The sequence below is a fragment of the Lucilia cuprina genome, chromosome 4 (assembly GCF_022045245.1).
Source record: "Lucilia cuprina isolate Lc7/37 chromosome 4, ASM2204524v1, whole genome shotgun sequence".
Lineage (NCBI taxonomy): Eukaryota > Metazoa > Arthropoda > Insecta > Diptera > Calliphoridae > Lucilia > Lucilia cuprina.
The window spans coordinates 37,494,806-37,515,257 of NC_060952.1; the positions used below are offsets into that span (position 1 = coordinate 37,494,806).

General features: G+C 27.5%; 2 protein-coding genes across 11 annotated transcripts in view; one reads left to right on the forward strand and one right to left on the reverse strand.

Moving 5' to 3' along the window:
* LOC111681031 overlaps positions 1-8,946 on the forward strand; it is a 19,905-nt gene extending 10,959 nt beyond the window's left edge. The window contains exon 2 of the mRNA XM_046949150.1: positions 6,681-8,946. Coding sequence (XP_046805106.1) covers positions 7,926-8,075 — 150 coding nt within the window. The 5' untranslated portion in view covers positions 6,681-7,925 and the 3' untranslated portion in view covers positions 8,076-8,946. The remainder of the gene's footprint in view (positions 1-6,680) is intronic.
* LOC111681032 (tropomodulin) overlaps positions 1-20,452 on the reverse strand; it is a 178,171-nt gene that overhangs the window by 81,087 nt on the left and 76,632 nt on the right. The window lies entirely within an intron of this gene.

Below are 20,452 nucleotides of genomic sequence, written 5' to 3' on the forward strand. Positions count from 1 at the left end.
TAGAACTGAACTAGAACTGAACTAGAACTGAACTAGAACTGAACTAGAACTGAACTAGAACTGAACTAGAACTTAACTAGAACTTAACTAGAACTGAACTAGAGCTGATTTAGAACTGAACTAGAACTGAACTAGAACTCAACTAGTCCAGAATATTGTACATTATATAGTATATCCAATAGTCCTGTCTGTAGTCCTAACATAGACAATAGGCAACACTTTGTTTGACTATGTAAAGTGTTGTGTAGACTATAATCCTGACTATAGTCCTAACTACTCATGATTATAGTAAATATACTGTCCTTACTGTAATCCAGATTATAGTATTGACTATTACTTATGCTATAACCTTTGGTATAGCTCTGTTTATTATGATTTTGAATTGAAAAGTTTATGAATTTCTTCTATAGTTTTAATAATTTTTTTAATAAATTAAAATTAATATTTTTTTTTTTCAGGTGAGTTTCTTGATAATATTATATAATCTGCGGAGTAAGTAGAATAAATAATTAAAACATATTTTTAATTTATAAATTCCTTTACCATTATATAAAAACTTTTCGTTATAAATGTCTGATTTAATATTTACTTATTATTTTATAATTTTTTATTATCATTGAATATGTTCTTTTATTTTCCCAATTATTATATTTTTAAACTTTATATTACTTCAATTATTCCAATACAACTCTAATTAAAAGCTGAAACTTTTCAAACATTTCACACACATTCATAACACATTTATGAATTATTGAGCGTGTGAGATAGAAAAAAATTAAGGGGCACCAAAATAAAAATTCATGACAATTCTTATTAGAATTTAAGCAGATTTATCATTGAAACTTTAAAAATCAAAAATAAAAAAAAAATCGGGAAATGGTGCCATCATAATGAACATAGTTACAGCCACACAGTGATGTACGTATAAAAAGTGCGTAATTAAATAAAAAAAAACATATTTTATACTAAACAATTTTAATTGCACTGTGCTAAATAAAAAAGCAGACAAGAAATAAACATACATTTCCTGCAATATAAAAATGACTTGTAAAAATAACAACTTCTCGCCATGGCAACATAAAGTTCTATATAGATTGTTTATTTATGCCTGGAAAGAAAACAAAATAAAAAAAACTAAGAACTGAACTCACTGTTAACTACGAATATTTCCTTTAACATATAAAGTACAAGTAAGCTAACATGGATACAAATACACAGAGAAAACATACATATGCACTTGAAACAAACAAATAAAAGTTTGATTTTAACAACCGAAATTTCGTTAAGCTAAATGAAATGCAAAAAAATTTTGAAACATTTTTTTTAAATTTTAGAATTCCGCAATCAATTCCAAAAAGAACATGTTTGCTGTAACTTAAGCTAAACAAGTTTGATTTCTCTCTGTGTACAAATACCTCTCAGACTTTTTAATGCACTCATGCGTAATACTTGCACACTCCCTTACAGCTGGAAGTTAAATTATCCAAATCAACTGACTGACTGAATGTCTGTTCAATAGGAAAGGGAAGTTGTGAAAAAAATAATAATGAAATACACATAGACACACTTGCATTAACACGCTAACAAGCACTACTCGAATGCTAGCACTAACACTTTTTTCTAAACCCAAGCAGTAAGGGCTTAGAGGGTATACAATTTTGGAACTAAACTAAGGAGATTTGCAATGGTAAATAAAAGTAAAAGAAACAAACCATGAATGCTTGTCGTGTCTTGCATGCATTTGTCGCATTTTCTATATGAACTCATAAAGCCCAGAAGTTTTTGAGGCAATTTGATCTAACATATGATTGTCATTTACCAATTTTTTGAAAGATAGTTTATATACAACTAGTAAAATAAGTCCAGATATTTTCAAATACACTTGGTTATAGACAAGTCTAGCCTATAGACCATAAATTTGTTTTGTCAGTATAACGAGTAATCAATGGAACAATTTACATTAACAAACTAGTTCATAGAGTAGTCTATGGGATAGACAATAGAACTAGAACTGAACTAGAATTGAACTAGAACTGAACTAGTACTGAACTAGAACTGAACTAGAACTGAACTAGAACTAGAACTAAACTAGAACTGAACTAGAACTGAACTAGAACTGAACTAGAACTGAACTAGAACTGAACTAGAACTGAACTAGAACTGAACTAGAACTAAACTAGAACTGAACTAGAACTGAACTAGAACTGTATTAGAACTGAACTAGAACTGAACTAGAACTGAACTAGAACTGAACTAGAACTGAACTAGAACTGAACTAGAACTGAACTAGAACTGAACTAGAACTGAACTAGAACTGAACTAGAACTGAACTAGAACTGAACTAGAACTGAACTAGAACTGAACTAGAACTGAACTAGAACTGAACTAGAACTGAACTAGAACTGAACTAGAACTGAACTAGAACTGAACTAGAACTGAACTAGAACTGAACTAGAACTGAACTAGAACTGAACTAGAACTGAACTAGAACTGAAACTAGAACTGAACTAGAACTGAACTAGAACTGAACTAGAACTGAACTAGAACTGAACTAGAACTGAACTAGAACTGAACTAGAACTGAACTAGAACTGAACTAGAACTGAACTAGAACTGAACTAGAACTGAACTAAACTGAACTAGAACTGAACTAGAACTGAACTAGAACTGAACTAGAACTGAACTAGAACTGAACTAGAACTGAACTAGAACTGAACTAGAACTGAACTAGAACTGAACTAGAACTGAACTAGAACTGAACTAGAACTGAACTAGAACTGAACTAGAACTGAACTAGAACTGAACTAGAACTGAACTAGAACTGAACTAGAACTGAACTAGAACTGAACTAGAACTGAACTAGAACTGAACTAGAACTGAACTAGAACTGAACTAAACTGAACTAGAACTGAACTAGAACTGAACTAGAACTGAACTAGAACTGAACTAGAACTGAACTAGAACTGAAAAAAACTGAACTAGAACTGAACTAGAACTGAACTAGAACTGAACTAGAACTGAACTAGAACTGAACTAGAACTGAACTAGAACTGAACTAGAACTGAACTAGAACTGAACTAGAACTGAACTAGAACTGAACTAGAACTGAACTAGAACTGAACTAGAACTGAACTAGAACTGAACTAGAACTGAACTAGAACTGAACTAGAACTGAACTAGAACTGAACTAGAACTGAACTAGAACTGAACTAGAACTGAACTAGAACTGAACTAGAACTGAACTAGAACTGAACTAGAACTGAACTAGAACTGAACTAGAACTGAACTAGAACTGAACTAGAACTGAACTAGAACTGAACTAGAACTGAACTAGAACTGAACTAGAACTGAACTAGAACTGAACTAGAACTGAACTAGAACTGAACTAGAACTGAACTAGAACTGAACTAGAACTGAACTAGAACTGAACTAGAACTGAACTAGAACTGAACTAGAACTGAACTAGAACTGAACTAGAAACTGAACTAGAACTGAACTAGAACTGAACTAGAACTGAACTAGAATGAACTAGAACTGAACTAGAACTGAACTAGAACTGAACTAGAACTGAAGGACTGAACTAGAACTGAACTAGAACTGAACTAGAACTGAACTAGAACTGAACTAGAACTGAACTAGAACTGAACTAGAACTGAACTAGAACTGAACTAGAACTGAACTAGAACTGAACTAGAACTGAACTAGAACTGAACTAGAACTGAACTAGAACTGAACTAGAACTGAACTAGAACTGAACTAGAACTGAACTAGAACTGAACTAGAACTGAACTAGAACTGAACTAGAACTGAACTAGAACTGAACTAGAACTGAACTAGAACTGAACTAGAACTGAACTAGAACTGAACTAGAACTGAACTAGAACTGAACTAGAACTGAACTAGAACTGAACTAGAACTGAACTAGAACTGAACTAGAACTGAACTAGAACTGAACTAGAACTGAACTAGAACTGAACTAGAACTGAACTAGAACTGAACTAGAACTGAACTAGAACTGAACTAGAACTGAACTAGAACTGAACTAGAACTGAACTAGAACTGAAGTAGAACTGAACTAGAACTGAACTAGAACTGTACTAGAACTGAACTAGAACTGAACTAGAACTGAACTAGAACTGAACTAGAACTGAACTAGAACTGAACTAGAACTGAACTAGAACTGACCTAGAACTGAACTAGAACTGAACTAGAACTGAACTGGAACTAGTTTATAAGACTAACAGAGGGCAAACAAACATCTTTAAATTTTGACTAAGTGGAAAAGAATATTTGCAATAAATAAAATATCTTTATTTAGTGACTTTTAAAACTGTTGGGTTTAAGTAGATTTTAGTATACTTATTCATTTAAGTAAAAAGATTTTAAAGTATGATTATTTATACTTAATAGAAATAAAAAAGTAAAATTTTCAGTTTCTTAAAGTCATATTAGCTTCATCTAGTACTTCTTGATCATTGAGGGAAAAAATTTTATTCTTGTTTTTGTTTTATCGTCCTTAAAATGTCTAATATCACAGGAATTCTAACACTCAGAAGATTTTTTGTAAAAATATTTCTATGTGTGTGTATGTGTATTTGTCCTATCTCTGAAGTATTTATTCATCTTTTCTTTGAATATTCAGTTTACAAAGAAAACTACAAAATATGTATTCAAACTTATAATTATTTAATCTATGTACATTTCTACTATCTATATAACAGACAGAAGAATGGACATCAATAGATCTAAATGAACTATGTATGTCTAATGATATATATATATATATATATATATATATATATATATATATTATATTATATATATATATATATATTATATTATATATTATATATATAATATATATATATAATATATATATATATATATATATATATATATATTATATATATATATATATAAGTTTTATTAGCCATTATTTCTCTATGATACAAAAAGTTTGAAAGTCAACAATAATTGTTTCTAAGCTTTAAAGTACAAGAAACTTAATATAATCTTAACACCTGACAAAGGCTATCAAAATGTCGTGAATATAGTACATTTATTTCTAATCTCAGCTAAACTCAAAAATTTTTTTTAAATTTGTGCGTATATTAAATTCTACAATACTCGATATATAAAATTCCTGATCAAACTATTTCAGTATATTTTTATATATTTGCTTTGCAAACTGTATTTGATATAGTTTGTTAGTTTCCCATTTCACATTTTTTCCTTAAGAGGATTTACTATTTTCTTTTGTTTCAGTTTATCTTTATTTTTTAACCGAAAAAAGGAAATCAAAAAAAAACTTGCATCATTTGGGTATAGAAACTTATCACGACACATGTATATAAAAGCATATTATATCTATTTTTATACCATTAAAACTTTATTGTGAAAGGATAAATATATGTGTATGTATAAGAGATTACATACATATATGTTTGTATAAGTATAGTGTTGTATCACATTTTTGGTTTTTTTGCATGCAACAACATTTATACATACTTAAGTGGTAGTATGTATGTACATATATAATTGTTAAGTTTCATGTGAATTTCCTTCAATTTGATACGTAAGTATATTTTAAATTGGTTTCTATTTAATAGAAATATATTTGTTATTTATTTTTTTCTCTCTCGATCTTCAAAAGAAGGGTATATATAAAATCATCATTCTATTTGTAATCTATATAATATAATCTTCATTCTATTATGAGTTCTTGTAGATTGCAGAGTCGATTTAGCCATGTCCGTCGACCAGTCTGTATGTCTATCCGTGTGTACGTTTAAATCAGTTTTTAACAGACCCCAAATATCTGTAAATTCCAAGTCATTCAGAATTCATACATCGGGCCGTCATCGTAGAGATTTGAGCAAAAATGCGGTCCACCTTTTTTAATTTGATAAAAATTTGCATTTTTGTGAATGCTTTGGCGGCAAGATAAACTGTTATTTTTTAATACACAATAGCGAAGGGTATATACGTTTCGGCTCAGCAGAATATACTTAGAACTCTTACTTGTTTAGTTTTAATATTGCTTTTGAAGTGAAAGTTAGGAAAATATTGTTAGAAACAATTTGCCATTAAATGCTTAATATATTTAGTACATTAAATAATACTATTTTCTAACTAACATATTTGAATAATGCATTTACGACCAGTATTAAAACAACTAAAAATGTTTTGACTACATATTAGGATGATCGATTCGGTCTTTCAACCGGTTTTAAAGCTTGGTTTTTCTGCTTCGCCAGTGTCAGTTTTTTCTAGTTCTCGTTCAGTTCTAGTTCAGTTCCAGTTCAGTTCTAGTTCAGTTCTAGTTCAGTTCTAGTTCAGTTCTAGTTCAGTTCTAGTTCAGTTCTAGTTCAGTTCTAGTTCAGTTCTAGTTCAGTTCTAGTTCAGTTCTAGTTCAGTTCTAGTTCAGTTCTAGTTCAGTTCTAGTTCAGTTCTAGTTCAGTTCTAGTTCAGTTCTAGTTCAGTTCTAGTTCAGTTCTAGTTCAGTTCTAGTTCAGTTCATTTTCATACGCACAATTTATCATTTCAACACAAGAAAAAACTTTAAGATTAAAATGGATTTTATAGCTTTATACGCTTGACTTACTTTACACATTTTCGCTACCCAAGAAATATAAAATCTTAAAACTGACATTTTCATCTTTTTTCTAACACTATTTACAGGTGTAAAAATTCCCACCGAAAAAAATTTAATATTAACACATAATGCCTAAAGCTAGCAAGAGAGCTATTTTAAAAGAAAATATAATACGGAAACGGATGTGAAAAAAAAACATAGGAAAACTGACTCGTTTAATAAACGCAAACAGTAACAAAAAGATGACAAATATTGTGGAAAATAACAAGCGTAACATAAAACTAACAAGGTATGAACAATGTTTTAACTACAACAACAATAAGAGCAATCGTAGCAGCAGTAACTACTGGATTATAGAACAGGAAAAGGAAACAAACGAAATTGCAACAAATGTTAAAATAACAAAAAGGGAGCAACTGCAGAGACAAAAACAACATTATTTAAATAAAATAAACACAGCTACAAAAAGCGACTAAATTGAACCAGATAAGTTAAAGCTGGAACAACAAGGGAAAATAGCAAGTTTAACAATAAACCAAGCAATTTTTTATAACTGTTACATGAAGCAAAAAACCACCACATGGCAAAAGTGCAATATTAGACAATAAAAGTGCAGTGCAGTTGAGTTCAGTGCCTAGAGTAAAGAAAATAACAGTAAAGCAGCAAAGAGGACAAAAAAACTAAACGAATACAGCTGCTTATTTAACAAACTAAAACAACTTTTTAGTTGCTGGAAAACTAGAAAACACAGTTTACAAGAAGACTAAGTCAAAATCTACATAACAAAAGAACCAGCGAGCGTAAATTAACATCAAGACATCAGCCAGTCAGCTCTTCGGTTAATAACACACAATAGACAACCAGAGTTAGAGTCAGGGGAAGAGCAGTAGAAAAGCAGCAGGTGTTGGTAAACCATACTGGCAGTAATAAAATGAAAATGACTTGGTTACATTAATATCCATTACATCAACTTCTAAAAGTAAAGAAAAACAACAGGAAAACTTATATTAAATCCCTACAGTTAGTTAACCTCCCCATTTGCATCTTCTCACTTTTACTTTTCAGTTAGAAAATGTTTTAATATTTTCCTTTTAACCTCAACACAAGACATTTCATTATACACGTGCATTTTACATAAATAAAAATTAAAAGATACTCACAGCTAACGTCGAGGTATATTAAACGACAACAACAGTGAGGTTTTAAAATATATACAAACACCACGCTTACACTCACGAGCTAAGAGTTTTGGCTTTTAATCCTTGTTGGTTGGATTGGTTGTTATTGTAAGTGTGTGTGTGTGCTTGTGTGTTGTGGTTGCAGTTGTAGTGATGTGGCGCGATATTTTTTTATATTTAACACTAATCGTTTTATTTTTCTTTATTTTCTTGGCACAATTAATTGTCAATGTGTATGCATTTCAACGTCAGCCCCCCGTACCCAAACCGAATGCCGAACGTAATGATATAATCTTTGTTTAAAAATAACGGTTGTAATTAAAAATAGTGTGGCAAGGAAAACAGCAACAAAGTAAAACAATTGAAGGCATGATGAAAATTAAAAAAAAATCTAACAAAATGTTTAAGGGGAAATGTAAGAGAGAAGAGAGAGCCAGAGCATGGGAATAACAGTATGTATGTTACAAATGGTTAGAAAAACAGATCAGTAGAAAACAGAATGTGTCAGTCAGGGAGTTGTTTTGTTTAAACAATACAAAAGAAGTTGTTTTACATTTTTGTTGTATTTCTTTTTTGAACGAAAGAAATGAAATAAAAATGTAAACAATTTCATGACATTTTAGTTGTTTTATTTTTCTTTGTCTTTTTTCTTCTTTGGTTTTCTTTAAACTTGTGCATATTTTCATAAACAGCCAACAACTGTATTATAACATTTATTTTCTTTTTGCTCTTTTTTTGTGCTTAAAACATAAAGCTAATTAGCAGACAACGATGTTGAGAAAAAAAGTAAATATTATAATTAAATAAATGTTACAAACTCCTAACAGAAACTAGTGTGTTAAGGAAAAAAACTTAATTGTAACAGTTTAACAGGATTCTTTAAAGGAAATGTAAACGGAAGTTGTTTGTAAAATCCAAATGAAAAGTCTAAAAAGCAGAATAAAACTAAAACGTACAAGTTATAATTAACTTAAAGTTAAATAAATTAAATTAAAAATGTATTTTAAAGGAAATGGTGTAAAGCATTCAACAATAATTAAAAGCAAATTGTGCAGTAAATATTAAATTAAAATATTTTCTTTTGTTTTAATTTTATAACAATTTGTGTAAATATTTTTTATTTATTTTTAATTTGCAGCGCACAACAGGTCCGATAGAGACCTAGGTGTATTTCTTCGGATTTGATGTGTATACATTCTCCTTTCAAAATAACTAACTATGAATCTGTATGATATTTTAATAAACTGACTTTATCAAGTTAAAATATTTTATTCCTATATGAATACCTTACAAAATATTTTGGAAGGAATTATAAAATATGAATCAAATTAAAAAAAAAACTTTTTTTGATATTTGGTTAATTATGGACCAAACTAATTGTTCTTAAAATTTTTAATTTCATGTGTTTTGCTTCCGCATTATTGAGAAATGAAACAAAAAAACGTTTAACGCAATTATGAGCCCAAAATCCTTAGGGGCTAAGAGAAATAATGGACCGATTTCAACCAAATTTAATAGCGTTCGTTCTTCAAAAGAAGTGTATGTTCCAAATTCCATCAAACCATTTTTAAGTATGCACAAGCTTTACATAGAAACACAGACAGACGGACAGAGCTAAATCGTCTTTAAAAGTGATTCTGATCCGATTGGTATACTTTATGTTTGGTTATTACAAACAGACGCATAATATCTTTCGTACAGGGTATAAACAATTCATTAAGTACCTCTTATTTTCCTTTAGTTAAAAATTTCATGTAAATATCAAAATTTATCATTTCAATAAAGAAAAAGTACGAACAAGTTCCTTAGATTCTTTTTCACTCATGTCCCTCTAATAAATTATAATTTACTAAGGATCCTGTTTTGGTTTTCCATTATAGAGAAAAGCTTACTTTTCTCCTCTTTTTAAACAGTCAGTAAGTCATACAAAAAGTAGACAAAGCAAGAGAATCTACACCAGTGGTGCTCAAATACACACACACACACACAACTTTCTTCGACAAGTGTTAATCAGCAACTTATTTGATTTTGTTTTTAAAGTTGAGAGCAAACCAACTTATATGGCTCATTATAAAAGGAAGAAGAATTAAACCTATAGTGTATAAAACTCAGAGTTGATACACATACATTGATACATTTCATATCACGCGTGCTATGAAAAGACAATCTTGAGCTCCTCTGATCTACTCACATCCAAACATACTTTTTTTAATAAGCAGTTTTGTTGTTGTTTTTTGAAACAAATATCATTATTTAATGATTCATTTTCTTCGTTATTTATAGACGAAGTTTGTTGATTTTATTTGGGAAACTACTAGATATCATGTTAGATAGCTAGATAGCATAGATTTGGATCCCGAAGATATCAGGGGTTCAAAAATTGATTTAACAGATGGATAGATGAAGAGATTATTGGATAAGTAACATATTATTCTATTGACTAAATAATACAATAACCTTTAAACTAGTCTATTTACAACTCTAAAAGCTAGTTTATTGGCTAATCTATAGGCTAATCTAATTGACTGGACTATATAAAATCTATTGACATGTTTATTGACTAATCTATATACTACTCTAATCTTAAGACTAATTTATAGACTATTTTACTGACTAATGTATAACCTAGTTTATTGACTAATCAGTAAGACAGATAGGTATAGACTTTTCTTTTAAGTGCATCACAGATAAAACTCAAATGATACAAATCTACATTAATTTGATAAAGAAAAGATTTGTTTTCAAAAAGTAGTCGAATTTGGTACCTAATAAGGTTTAGTACCCGAATTCCATAAAACCAATAGCTTATTTTATGTAAGAGAATTATTTTTTTTTTATTTTTTAAAAATTTGCATAATGAGTTTGAATAAAACAAAATTTCTCGTTATCCCTATTCTTCTTCCCAAAAAACATTTTTTTTACAAATATTGCAGTTTAAGTTCATAATTAATAAATCTAAAAATTTTAAGTTTCTAGGGGCTGTGCGATGATAAATCATCATCATTCAGTCAGTATCTTTAATGTATTTTAATTATTTTTCTAATTTTAAAATTTCTAAATTTATGTAATTAAGTTAAAAAGTGCAACATTTATTATCATAAATTAATTAAAGTAAATGTCATAAAAGTTTATATATAAGTATATTCATATTGAAACATATATCCCTTTTGTTGTTTAAGATCAATAACACATACATATGAATATGTTTTACAATTTAATAAAATTATATTTACAAAAAATACCACATTTTTTCATTTTAATGTTGAAAAACTCAAAACTCCTCATTATTAAAGTTTAAATTATGGCATTTTTTCTCTTGCTTCAACAACCATAAATATTTTTCCTTTTTTTGCATTTTTTAGTATGTTTTTTTCCAGAATTGTTCAAAACAAACTTTGTAATTTTGTTTTCAGCATGTTGTTTGTAGGAAGTGGAAAACAGAAAAGGAGAAAACAAAACTGAAACACTTGTTTCATTTTTTGTTTAATATATATTTTGAAATTCACTAGAAAACTTTTTCTGTTTCACTTTCATATGAAAAATTAAAATGAGTGAAAAAAAAGGAAAATTTATAAACCAGCACACATATACATTAACAATATCTGCTAAAATTGAGGCCTTAAATATGTTGTTGTTGTTGTTGTTGTTGTTGCTGCTGTTTTCCACAGCGTATGAGTGTTATTAAATTTGTTACATATTCTACTTTTCCCAAACACTTATACGTTCTGTGGGGTTTTAAATTTTTTCAAGTTTCTTCTGTTTTTAGAGTTTCCTTTTCTTGTTGTTTCTTTTTTTATTTAAGCATTTTAAGTGTTAAAATTAAGAACAGCATATTTAACCCATTAATATTTGTAAATAATTTTAAAGAACAAATTTTGTTTTCATATTTTTTTTTTGGTTTGGTGTTAAAAATGTTTAATAGAGCTGTTTAGTTAGGAGAAAGGAAAAAGTTGTTTGCTTTTATTGCGTGTGTTTTTTTTTTCTTGTTGCAAACATCATGTTAAACATTTAATTATAATTAATCATTGTTTAAACATAGGATTTTGACAAAGGTATTTTTCGCAACCGTGACCTTTTTTAATTTCTAAGAAAGTTTATTTTTTATAATTATAACTAAATAAACAGAATATTTTTGAAGAGAAAGTATGTGTGTGTGTGTTGTGTGCGAAACATGATGATAACATAATGGTTAGGAGCTGCGGAAAAAATTTAGCTTCCTATTTTTAAAACATTAAAGATCTTATTGAAGGAAAAGTTAGTTAATGTTGTTAAAGTCTGACTGGTCTAGACTGACTATAGGCTACTATAGTGACTAAGTAACTGGATATGTCTAAAGACTTAATTCAAGGTCTAATCTATGAATGAGTATTTAAGCCCTTTGACTAGTTTTTGACAAGGTTATTGACTAATATTTTAGCCTATACTGAGTTAGTCTATTGACAAATTTATAAGATAGACTACTGACTTATTAATAGGTAAGTGTATTGGTTAATGTTGACTAAACTAAAGAATAGTACATTGATTAATCTATCAATTAATCTACAGCCTTGTCTATTGGCTAATCATTATACTAGTCTTTTGGCTAATTAAAACTCTATTCTATTGAATAAGGTATAGAATAGTCTATTTACTAATCAATAAAATATTCCATTAACTAAACTATATACTAGTATTTATACTAAAGATTACTCTATTAACAGACTAAACTAGTCTGTAATATATTTTATTGATAAATAATAGACTTATATATAAATCTGTCCATTAACTAGACTGGTCTATAGAGTAATTATAGACTATTCTACTGAATAATCTATAGACTAATCGAATGACTTGTCTGTAGACAATTCTATTGAATACAGTATAGACAAGATTATTGACTAATCTATTGACTTTTTTATTTACTAATCTATATAATAGTCCACTGACTAGAATATGTTGACTAGACTTGTTTTTGACTTATCTCTAGTTAAGTATTTTCACTAATGTAGAATAGTTTATTGACTAGTAGTGTCTATTGACAAGTCCATAGTCGTCTTTGTCTGTTATACTTGTCAATAGGCAAGTCCATAGTCGTCTTTGTCTGTTATACGGAGCGTATGAGTTGTTACTAAATAAAAACTTGATTATATCAATCATACGTACAGTTGGCTGTTTAAATGCATACTGTGTTATATTATTTATTTTGAATTTTATACATTTTGTTTATTATCGTTTCTATTAAAATTAATTTAACTAATATATACTACTTTTAAAACATGTCTTTCTCATTTGTGTATATATAGAAAAATCACATAATTATATATTTTATGTATATTTCAAAGTAGTTTGAGTCTTCCATTATAATTATATATAGAAACATAAAATAACAACATTTAAATGATACATGTATGAATATCAAAAAGGAAAAAACATAATGAAAACTTAATATCAACTTTATATTACTGTCATAATCAAAACATATATAATAACATACATATTAATATTGCAATTATATATTAAAAAACACACATAATCATCTTTTAATACGAAATATAAAACTATAAATAAAATACAATTTTCAATTATTCACAGCAAACAAATTTATAAGAGATTTTTTTTAATCAAATATGTTTAAAATATCATCATTAAATTAACATATAAATACATATTAATATTGCAATATATTAAATATTATCTTAAATGTTTAAATATATGATAACAATTTAAGTCTGTATAAAATATTGTAATAGTATTAAGAGTACATATATAAATCAAAATTTATTAACGAAATATTTATTAATTGAATTGATTGACAATATTTGAAAAAAAAATTCTGGTATAATAATGTGTTTATATTTCTGCTTTTGCTTTTACTTAAAATAAGTTTATTAGAGTGGTCCTATTAAATTGATGGTGTTTGTGTTTCAGACTATATCTATTAACTAATCTATAGAGAGGTCTTTATACTAATATATAGACTAGTCTTTTGACTATTCTGCTAACTCTATTGACTAATGTATAGACTACATTATTGACTTATTCATTGTTGAATCTATAGATTTCTATATTGACTAATGTATAGAATAGTCCATTGACTGGTATATAGATCCCCTGTTAACTAATCTAAAGACTACTCTAAGACTAATAGTCTATTGACTATTCACTAATCTAAATGCTAGTCTATTGACTGGTCTATTGATTAATGTATATTATTTTCCATTGACTAGATTGACATAGATTAGTCTATTGACTGATTAACTAATCTATGGACGTGTCTATTGACTATTCTATAGATTAGTCTATTGACTAATTTGTAGTCTATTCTATTAACTAGTCTATTAATTTGAAACTTTAAATAACAATTGTCCAATTTACAATCCATGTCGTATCGTTGTAGCCTTGTATGTCATAAAAATTTTTCAAAAAAATATGGCATACTACGATACAACCATACAATACTGATTGTGACTTGGACAAATATGTTTCCATTGAGTACTTCTCAAAAGACTAGAACTGGTCCATGAATACCATTAACATTTAACATTGTAATGTCCAAGGTAAGGACCATGTAATCCACTTAAACATTATACGGGGGTAATTCTAAGACTACTACCTTGTGCAATATGATCATGATTTAGCAAAGACTGTGGTCCATGTTGTTTTCAAAACAAAATGTACTTCAATTATTCCTGGAAAAATTTACTTAACAAGTCATGAGTTAAAATGTTAATAGTACTCTCAATACGTCTGTATACACCTTACACAAGCGTATACAGAGACAGATAAAAAAAGCCACCACAACACACACACTATTGGTATTTGCACTGAAAAAAATATTTGGCTATTTACAATTTTGAAGATTAATTTGCATTACTATATATTGGGAATATTTATAAACAAAATATAATCAATGGACATAACAATGATAATTTCTTCACATAGAAAGAACATTTCAAAATAAAATGTACAAAAAAAGTATCAAATAAGAATGATCTTATTTACTTTCATTGTTATGCATTCTAGAATATTATTTAGGGTGTATGTTGTAAATTATGTCTTGTTTTTGAAGTTGTGTTTTTGTTTTTTTCAAATTGCGTTTGCAATTTCTGAAACAAAGCGACATCAACCTACTTTGTTGAATGCTGCAAAGCAACTAAATATAATATTTGTATTTTTGACGCTCTTCTTGAGAAGTTCGTATGCGATCGTGCTGTATACATGTAAACTGCCGCAAATCTTCGTATTCAAAACAATACTAGCGCCGATTTTAACATGGTGATGATATTGGTGGCAAATAATTCAACGCTCGCTTACAAAGGAAGGAGTTAAAGAAGTACTTACAATTTCGCTTACAAAGATGTTGTTTTACAAATTTAATTTTGTTTTCTTATTTGTAAAACATAATTCTTAACTCACAATCAAATTAAATTGTGTACACAATATGACAAAGCAGAAAATAAGTTTATAAAAGAAAGTAATTACTAGAGTACTTTGAAGTAATGCAAATGGTAAGTAGTAGTTATTGAAAAGTAAGTGGTTGTAGAAGTAAAACCAATTACCGAGTTTTTGCTGGGATATTTATATGGGTGTGATTTTGGTACTAGCTTATCATGTACTTCATGATAAGCTAATACCAATAATTTTTGCGGGATATGAGTTCTCGCATACAGTGTTATTAGTGGAATTATCACAGTTGATGATTCCAATTATTCTTTAATGTTTCTAATATTGAAAAGAACATTTAGCTGTAGTATTAGAGCAGAATGCTTACACTTAGTACGTTGATCATTTAAGTTGCTATTGCGAGTCTTACTATTAGCAAAGGCTGATGGTTAAGAGGTTTCTAGTGCAGCCTGAAGTTAAAAAAGGCCACCTTGGGATTACGGAAGGTATTTAAAAAAAAAAACACACACACACATCAGGAACTTCTACATACGAAGTTGGTGTAAGTTTTAAAACTTTTCTCAGATATTTCTAGTTCCATGCTAAATAATTTTTATTTCTATAAATTGCTTATATTATTATTTTGTTAAATTATAAATTTATAATTAAATACACCAGTATCGAAACAATAATAATTTTTAGAGAAGATCATAGATTTTATAGAAAAAGAAGACAACAAAAATTACAAATAAAAAATGTATACAATAAATTAATTATAGTTATGAAAAGAAATACTTGACATGTAAATAAAAATTATATAATAAATATTTAAGAAACTTTAATGTAGTTAGAAAATTTAAAATCATAAATTTTTATTTATAGAAAAAAATAAACAAGTTAATATTATTTAAAAAAAATCAACCACATTTTAATAAAAATATTTGGTTTAAGTGTGGTTAAATTTTAACTAACTTACTATATTACAAATTAAGTTACTATATTATTTAAATTATTGCTATTTAATTTATGCAATATTTTGTTGTGTTTAAAAATTGTGTAAATAGTATAAACCACATGATTTGAAAAATTTACAGATTATCAATAAAAACTTTATATTTTTAAATTAAGGAAAATTTATGCAAAAGCTGTAATCTCCAAAAAATGTCTCTAAAGTTTCGTCAAAAATACCCTCTTTATTCTGTGTTAACTATCTTATTCATAACTGTTTATCAAAGAACTACATTTTTAAGAACAATAAATTTTAATGAATACTTAATAAATTTTAATTTTAAAAAATTAATAACAATTAAAATTTATAAAATGCACTTTGATATTTTTGCTTCTATAGCTTTCAAAGCTATTTATGTATTTCCCAGACATTTATTATGTAAACGATTATTTTGAACTATTTTAAATCAAATATTCTATTTAATTTATGATATTATGTAAAAATTTTATTTATTTAAATTTATAATTTAACAAGTATTTTAAAGAAAAAACAATACAAACAATAAAATACTAAATAACAATTATACGAAAAATTTACGAAATATAATATTTTAAATATAAAATCATTGTCATTATCATCAACAAAATAATATTACTCTGATAATAATCCTATCAATAACACATAAATCATAATGAAATAGCATAAACACATATAAAATAAATATTAAATAAACGAAAATTATATACATATAAAAAAAAAATTATTTGCAAATTACAAACATACATATGGTAACTTAAATAGTAACATAATAATCTTTATTAAAAAAAAAAACAAAAGACTTCAAGTAAAAATAAAAATAAATAAAATAATGAAAAAAATACATATAAATATACTAATGTGTAATTTACTGTCTGAACATATTACTGGAAAATGACATACTTCATAAACAGATACACTTGTGAAGAGAAGAGAAGTAAGTAAGAATGATGTATTCGGCCATGACGAATCTTACATACACTTAACAATGGTGCAGTTCGACAAATATTATTTTATTTAAAAATTTTTAAATTTTGTATTTTTTTTTAAATTTTCTAATCATTTAAATAATCCCAGAATGAACTTGATAATGACTTGCAATTGTAACCACTTAAGTAATAAAATATCTTTCAGTGGTTTTTACATATCGTACTAATTACATGGAAATAGTCTAATAACGTATTATTAATAATGTGTTATATAAATACTTTCTAATTCATTAGTAAACTTCTTCCAGAAGTTGTATACGTTTTTTCATACGTTTTACATAGAATGATTTTAAAAACAAGTAAGATTTCTATATTCGAGTGTGCCGAATCTTATATACCCTTCACCAAGTATGTTTTAAAAAACAGTTTTTATTTATTTTGTATCTCTGCACACATGTCACACATAACATACACAAACAAATATAAACTGCAGCAGAAAGAAATATTAATCGTTGTACTGTACTACCACCGTCAAACTTTATTACCGCCCTCAAATAAATATGATATGTATTACCAACATATTATTGCTTTATCTCCTTGTTGTTGTTTTTATTTATAATTTGTTAAGGAAGTTTTCAGAGGTAGTCTCAGATTTTTACCCATATCTCACTTATTTATGGACCGATTTTGCTGATTTTCAATAGGAAACTTCTCGAAAGCATGTCTGACAGAATTATTGAAGATTTGGATCTAGAAAATATCTGGAGTCTTCAGAAAATTGATTTCAACAGACAGACAGATAGACAGACAGACAGACGGACATAGCTTAATCGAAGGATCCAGAATATATATACTTTATAGGGTCGGAAAATTTTATTATAGAAATTACAAACGGAATGACAAACGTATATATACCCTTCTCACGAAGGTGAAGGGTATAATTACTTGTAAGCGATTGTGACAATTGCTTTGCTTCAAATGTCTTCAGTGTGTTAAAATAATGGCATAATTGCTATTGTGTAACAGTAACTACTTAGATGGAACTGAGATGTGTATTTTAAAATTTGAATAAATATTTTAGGCTCGGTTACCGGCCCGACTAACTAACTAACTAACTAACTAACTAACTAACTAACTAACTAACTAACTAACATCGTTCCCAAGACCTTAAGCTTTACTTTTTCAGCGGACATCATAGTTCCTCTGAATTTTTTAATTTGTGTTCCAAAAGGATATAATCGTTCTCTATACATATCGACATTATTTTGTTGAAAATCTGATATCGCTCCAAAGATACATATCTGGATTTAATTTCGACGAAAGCCTTTTGTAGTGTAATCAGATCTCTTAAAATTTTATAAAATCGTTTTTGTTATAAGCTGATATGATAGTTTTCATTTTAAACTAAGAAACATAGTTCTTTAATCAGTGTTAGTGACGAATATAATAACTGCCAAGATATTGGTATCTTGGCGAAAACCTGACATGCCTCTTGAAAAGTATTCAAGTCCCTTTAATTTGTAAGAAATTAAAGGAATTTTTCAATTGATGTTCCTGGGGGATTAAATATTTGAAATTACATCGCTCAATCTCAATTGCAAGATCTTCTAAATTACAGAAAAGTATTACCCTTTATCATCTGTTGTCATCCTAGTTTTCTAAAGAGATAGACAGCATGTGTATTGTATAGATGATAGATTTTGTTTTGAAACTTTAATTCGATTACAAATTTCTGACAATTGAAGTGATTTTCGGAATGTTATATTTTAGTATTTGATATTGGACTTTGGTTCGATCATATACAAATCATAACTTCTCCAATTAGGCAGAGTTTATCCTGTTAGTAATCTATCTATCGATTTTTTACTATAAACTGCTCGAAAGCATATCTGAAAGAATAGCTTAATATTTCGATATCTAAGATAACTAGGGTCTTTAGAATATTGATTTCATCAAGCATATAGAAAGACAGAAGACATATCACAATTGACACAGCTGGCTATAAGAAACCGGAATACATATGTATATAGAATATACATATACTTTAGAAATTACAAACGGTATGATAAACTAATATTTCTTTCTCACATAAGTGTGGGGTATATAAAAGGAAGCTCAAGCAAAAATCATATGTGAGAGAATTTAATGAAGGTAGGTATGACACGATGTTTGAAAATAATGTAAGTCATACTCATACATACATACTAATAAAGTAATTTAAAGCACTGATGTGAAAGGAAATGGAACCACAGAAAGTTAAAAAAGTAAGTATACTTTTAGAGGTTTACATTTTTTTTTCAAAACGGTGAAGTTATTATATTTTTTTTTTAAATTAGTTACAATATTTTGAAAACTTTTTTCTACTACTTATTTTTATAATTTTTCATAAATCTTCTTTTTAAAGCACTTTACTTTTATTTTCTTCACCTTTTATCATCCACTTGTATGTGTAACAAGTATAATTTTTCCATTTGGCTGAGCTGATTATAAATGACGGTTTACGTTTGTGTGCGACTTTGAATATTTGAATAATGTGATGGATGAAGTTTGTTAGATTTATATTTATAATTTATGACTTTTTTTTCAAAAATTTTTAACATAAATCTTATGCTGCATGTAGAATATGTCAAAGAGACAATAATATTTATGGCATTTTATTTGAAACATCAAAAAAGTGAGTTATTTTTTATTGTAAAATTTTACAACTACTTGATACTCAACTGAAAATCACTATTAACTTGAAATAGCAATAACATTTATGATGCTGGGTATGGTTAAGACAATGATAGAATTAAGCCACTTACAATATGTTTGAAAATTCTCTGTTATTCTTTCTTACTTCTTTTGCTCGAGAATATTCCAAGAACTCATTTAAATTTGACAGAAATGCAGCATGGTTTTAGGCACTAACAATATTGAGTGTTTTGAGGAATTTTTTTATTTATTACAAACATTTAATTTAGGTAAGTTAATTTTTACTATGCAATTTGACATATATAAGGTGCTATGGAACAAATCATTTAGTACAAATATTTTTTTTCACAATAAATTTCTTTCTCCTTAAAAAAAAGTTCTTTCCAAGAAATTCCTTTAAATTAGTTAAACTCGTAAGTCTATAAATTAAATACTTATAGGCTTTCTTTTAATTTATTTCTCAGAAAATCTTTTGTTTATTCACTTCATAGAATAGGAAAACGTAATTAATCATATTTAATTTTTCCCCGTTTTTTTATTTATCTCAACTTTTTACACAATTTTACTAATTTGCAATAAGCATGAAAGAGAAAAATTTCCAAAAGAAAATAAAAAAAAAAATGAATTCTATTGTTTGTTTGCAAATCCGTTTTGTTTTTCTCTCTACTTATTGTCCTTGAGTAGAAACCTTTGATTTTTCATTTACAAAT